Here is a 6,000-nt window from a genome sequence, read left to right as displayed (position 1 = left end):
TGAGATGGTTCACAGATTCATTGTTGTTCTTTCTCATTGCATAGTACTCCATTGTGTGTATGTACCATAGTTTGTTTTGAATTAGTTATTTATTTATGTATAAATCTTAAAGTTTTACCAAAGTCATGCTTTATAAAAGGATATGGTATATTCAAGATTTCAAAATGTCACAAAGAAAACAGTGACTAACTAGTTTTTCAGAATTTAGTCGACATCTTTGAAGATAAACTCAGATTTTTAAAGCTTCAATTTGATTTCACAAAAATTTAGTAAGGACAATTCAGCTTAACAAGTTATCTTTAAACTTCAGTTTCCAAGGCAACAATCAGAGATTCCTGTACACTGTTTTTCATTTTTTTAAACCCTTTTTATAAATTTAGTTACTGCAACATCACAGGCAAGTGTTAAATATAACTGCCTTATTTTTATCAGATTTTCTGAACAAGCTGACCTCTCTTTATAATGGGCTAATATCAGGTCCCTAGTCTGTTTCCATCAAGGGCAAGAGCGCCTTAAGGGCAGACGAAATTGCACTGATTTCTAAAATGGAAGTCTGAGAATCTAGTCAACTGCAGGTGCATAACAGCAAACCCGGATCCAGCCCAGCACATGTGCATGACCCACAAACCTCCACTTAATGATGAGATAAGGGAGGAGCTCTTACCTGCACATTTCACTCCCTGAGCAATGAGACCCCACATGAAGTTGGCACAGTATTCACACCAGTGCGGCCCTCTGAATGTATGGACCTGAAAAAGAGTAAAGTGGAGAGAGAGGAAATACACGGATGAGGAGATTGTTTCATAGCAAAACACCAATACTGATACATAAGCCATAGTTAGTATAGAGGAGGCAATATGGTTGCATTTAGAAAAGCCTTGGTTGAATAGAACTGACAAGTAAAAAATGTTTTTTGAGCTTTAGTTTCTCTTTGTTTTAGAAACAGCGATAAATCAAACCATTATTCTGTAATTTACTTTTGAAAACAATTTCTTCAGAGGAGTTTTCCAACTGGTCCCCTCAGGCTACAAGGAGCTTCATCTATGTGGTATACAAATACTGGGATTTTCTGTGTACCATGACATGAAGAAGGAAAAGAAGCAATACAGAGTATGTCTTGGGTCCTGTAAGATTCTGTCAAATGACCCATCCTCTGTGGCCACAGTTAGGGTCACAGATGCGAAAGATGGTACTTACTGACTGGTCACAACTAATCATCAAAAAGGGCCCACTTCTGTTCAAAGCAATTTTGTACTTACTATGTTGACAAAGGGAATGTATTTTAGAAACCGCAGAAGCATCAGTTAATCAGAAAACTTGTTTGAATATAGTTAAGTATTCACTAATCATTCCAGCTCATAAAGGTTTTACTGGACTTGTCACCGGGACAGAAATAAACTCCCAAAGAAGAAAAGATTCAAATGTTAATATATCTATAGACTTTTACATATAGGATAGACAGGCATTCTAGCATAACTCAGATGAAAAAAAATATTGGTAGAACAGAGAAGCAATGAATCTAAACCTCAATCACTAAATATTAAAGAAAAAATCCTGAATATTATCAGTAACAATTTAAAATTTCTAAGCAAATACTGGTTGAAAATGTATTCAAGAAATAAAAGGGAGAGGCATAAAAAAGTCACTGATCTATATCAAATTATATTTACTTGAGATAACTTATCTATATGATTTCCTCCTGCAAAAGACGGTAAAACAAGAGTGAAAATCACAAAGTGATGATTTGGTTCCAACATATATATCTGCCAAAACAGTTATTACCAAATAAATGAAATTCACAGCTAAGATTGTCATTTTTACCACTGTTAATTATTTATTTATTAAATAAGTTTTAGAAACCAAGTAAATGATTTTTATCTATTGATCTATTTATATCTTATTTCTTCAAACTTAAGATGCCACTGAATGTAAGACATACCATTACATGTTTCATTAAGAAAAAAAAAAGCTAATTAAATGTGACAAGCCATTGATTATAAGATAAATCCCAATTTAAGAGATGTTAAAATGTAAAAAAAAAAAAAAAAGGACATATTACAATTAATGAAATACGGTATATCAGAATTCAAACTACTGTTATTGGACAAAATATCCATATAAGGCTGCAATGGATAATCTAGGTTTCATTCCAACTGGGTACGTTCTTGTGACTGCGGTCACTGCCAAGTGACTTTGAGTACAAAATGTTATGCTGATTTTGAAAAGTAGGCCATAATCCTTTCTATGTCTTTTATGAAAAATCATTAGGAATCCAGTTGCTTCTGGATTTTTAATGATGTTCAGAGCCTGTAAATTGAAAGCATTTCCTGGAGTTCCAGAAGCAGAACCCAAAATCTGCAATCAGAAACTCTGTGATGTCTTTGCCTTAGTCTATGTCCCCAGGGGAATAAAAGGGGATACCTTGCTTTACTCTGTTTGGACACACTGAAGTAGACAGCTTTGACTCATACCAAAAGAGTTATATAATCATGAAATAGCTATAGAATCATTACCTTTAGGGAATATCTTTAGAACATAAACTGGTTTATAGGTCGACAGACTGCACAATAATCCAGCATCACTTACTTGGTTAAGTTTAATAAAAATACAATACAAGTCTTGAGGAAGTCCCAGGAGTTATTCTGTATCTTATGATACAATTATCATAAAATAAAGGGTCTTAAAAGTTACATTGGGAGAGCAAAAACAGAGCAGATGGCATGAAACAAACAAAACAGTTCTTGGCAAACAGCACTTAGTATTGAGATGCTATAATGAACCAATTCCCTTCCTCACCAACCTGCTATAATGAACCAATTCCCTTCCTCACCAACCTGAAAGTAGTAATGTACGTGGCATTTTGAAAATCATGGGGCTTTTCTTCATATTACACAGGCTGAAGAAAGGGTTCTAACCGTCTAAGCAGGCCCAACCAATCCAACCAACCAGTTGCCGTCAAGTTGACTCACACTTATGGTGACTCCATGTGTGTCACAGTAGAACTGTATTCCACAGGGTTTTCTTTCTTTTTTTCATAATTTATTTTATTTTTGTTGTTACTATTGAGAATACACACAGCAGAACACACACCAATTCAACAATTTTGACATGTACAATACAGTGACATTGATTAGATTCTTCGACTTGTGCAACCATTCTCACCCTCCTTTTTTGAGTTATTCCTTCTCTATTAACATAAACTCACTGCCCCCTAAGGTTCCTCCTAGTTAATCTTTCAAGTTGCTGTTGTCACTAAACTATTATTTGGTTTTAAGAAGACTTCAGGGGATATTTTTGGCTTAGGTTTAAAGATTATCTCAGGGCAATAGTTCCAGAAATTCATCCAGCCTCCATGGCTTCAGAAAGTCCAGAATTCATGAGAATTTGAAATTCTGTTCTGTATTTTCCCCCTTTTTGATCAGGATTCTTCTATAGAATCTTTGATCAAAATGTTCAGTAATGGTAGCCAGGCACTGTCCAGTTCTTCTGGTCTCATGGCAAAGAAGGCAGTTGTTCATGTAGGCAATTAGCCACACATTCCATTTCCTCCTAGTATTCCTGACTCTCCTTCTCCCGCTGTTGTTCCAGGTGAATAGATACCAATTGTTTTATCTTGGATGGTCGCTCCATAGGGTTTTCAGTGGCTTCTTTTTCAGGAAGCAGATCACCAGTCCTTTCTTCCAGATACCTCTGGATAGACTCAAATGTCCAAAGTTTTAGATAGCAGCCAAGGATCACACATTTATCTCAGAAAGCAACCTTTAGGAAATTGTTATTTATATATTTCATTCCTGGATAGCTTTTGATGGCATCCTCAGCGATTTGGGGCTGATTTTTTTTTTAAACTGCTTAGAGTGTAGCTTAAGTCGCTTTCCAGGAAACTGTTCTAGAAGCAGGCCTTGCAGCATGATAAGTTTACTAACTTTCTGTTTCCACAGGATTTTACTGGGTTCCCTTTTGTATTTTTATACCTAGAATTTATATTTCTTAAGTTTCCTTTGCTTTGACCTCTATCTTCTATCTGAACTGTATTTTAAAAAAATCGATTATTGTAGCCTTTTTGTCCTTTCCCTCCCCCCGAGAGGTCATCAAAAACAAAGAGATTTCATTCATTAATCATTTTATTCATTCATAAACATTTATTAAGTGATGAGATATACAGAGATAAAAAGGACATGGGCTCAAGGAATTCACAGTGGAATTCTATTAAATACAGTGTGAAAATGCTCTAATGAAAGTGTTTGCAAAGTATGAGGGAAGCTGGGGGTAAGGGACTGCTCAGGTTAAGAAGCAACCCCTGGTGTAGAAAGTGTTGAGTGGGAACCTGTTTTGCTGTGCAAACTTTCACCAAAAACACAATAAAATATTAAAAAAAAAAAGATGATGAAGAAGCAGGAACTCGTGAGAGAAGTCTTGCAGAATGAGCGGGGTCAATCAGGTGAGTTGACTGGGCCTGTGGAGTAGAATGGGTATATATGTTGGTGGGGTGGTGGGGAGGTGTGAGTGCATTGGGAAGGGCCATTTCAGGCAATTCAAAGGCACAGAGCCCTGAGAGAAACAATGGGGTGTTTAGAGAACTGCAAGGAGTTCAGTATGGGTGTCTGTGGGAATGACTGGCATGACAGGAGACTAGAGAGGAAGACAGGGCCTTTCCCATGCCCATAAATTTAGGCTTTGCCTAGTGAGCAATCAGTGCCATTGTAGATTTTTAGGGAGAGTGACAAGGCTGGAGGAAGACAGACTAGATATGATGCTACGGTAGTAGTCCAGGTAACAGATGAAGGGAATCTGAACTCAGGCAGTGGCAATTGAGAGAAAGGGACAAACTGGAGTTATTTAGGAGGCAGAATTAATGGCTTGGTAACTAGTTGAATTAGGGAAGTGAAGGAGAGAAGAACCTGGGCTAACTCTAACGTTTTTTAATTTTTTTTAAATAGGATTTTTATTTTAAATGGCCTCAGATTTTTGTTTTCATGAGTCTGTGTTTTAGTCTTCCTGTCTCTTCTCGTACTCCTAGACTGTCAGCTCTTTCTCCTTCCTGTTCACTCCCCTCCCTTTTTCCAGTCACCACTTCTTAGTTGTGCACTAGGAAATCTGATAACAGAGCTTTGCTAACACTGGATGTAAATCAAGAAATTGTGTCATCTATCTTCCTGTTTGAAGCCTTTAAAAAAAATCTTCTGGCTTCTTGTCTGTTTTGTATAGGTGAGGCTGAAGAACAGTGATCTTGTGATAAATGAGGTGTTAGGGATTAGCATCTTACTCTAAGTCTATTATATCCAATAACTCTTCAGTTAGTGTGTCTTAGAGGCAGAAGCCAGCCTCTGTTTTGGCGTTTACTGTATGAACTTCATGACATACTGGAGCTTTGTAAGGTGAGAGAGTGCCCAATTACTTTATAAACAGTACCATTCTTTTCCTTAGAGTTATTTAAGCAAATCATTTTACCAGTTTAAAAACACAGAATTCCTTTGGGAAGGGTGTTTTGGTAACAATGTAGCTCGAAAGTGCAATCGCCTTCAGTAGATCGCATTATTAGTGAAGTCAGGGATGGTCCCAAGAAAGGGCAATCTTATAAGTTGGCCACAGGTATTGTTTTCTAGGCCACCTCCAAAGCTTTTGGTACATCTTGACAAAGGAAAGTAATAAAGGACATGACATGAATCATACCTTAATGAACCAAGGGTATAACCAAGTAGTTTTAAAGGCCTTTTCTCTTGAGCAACTGGAAAAAAGACGACTTTACCACCATGACATTTGAGATTGCTTTGTGAAACGAGTGTGACTGTGCACACTTCTTTCATGTTAATCACCTTAAAAACAGAGATGAAAGATGAGGTTAATTAACAGCTCTCCAGTAGAGTCTTACCACAGAGAAGGCACTGGGGAGAACCAAAGAAGTCTGGAAAATATTGAAAGGGTGGGAAATGGTGGGCTACTAAGGAGCCCATGAGGCACAGGCCAAGTGTCATGTGTCTTCTACGCAATGACCAAGGTAAA

The 6,000-nt window shown here is 37.1% G+C and overlaps 1 protein-coding gene across 2 annotated transcripts in view; it reads right to left on the bottom strand.

Annotated features, from left to right (window-relative positions):
- The window catches only part of CHN1 (chimerin 1), a 227,643-nt gene that overhangs the window by 34,753 nt on the left and 186,890 nt on the right, over positions 1 to 6,000 (bottom strand). For both annotated transcript variants that reach the window (XM_004375489.2, XM_004375488.2), the window contains exon 8: positions 665 to 749. In XM_004375489.2, coding sequence (XP_004375546.1) covers positions 665 to 749 — 85 coding nt within the window. The remainder of the gene's footprint in view (positions 1 to 664; positions 750 to 6,000) is intronic.

This window comes from Trichechus manatus, unplaced genomic scaffold, assembly GCF_000243295.1.
Source record: "Trichechus manatus latirostris isolate Lorelei unplaced genomic scaffold, TriManLat1.0 scaffold00037, whole genome shotgun sequence".
Taxonomy (NCBI): domain Eukaryota; kingdom Metazoa; phylum Chordata; class Mammalia; order Sirenia; family Trichechidae; genus Trichechus; species Trichechus manatus.
The sequence above is the reverse complement of the archived record's forward strand: the minus strand, read 5'-3'. Positions and strand labels throughout refer to the sequence as shown.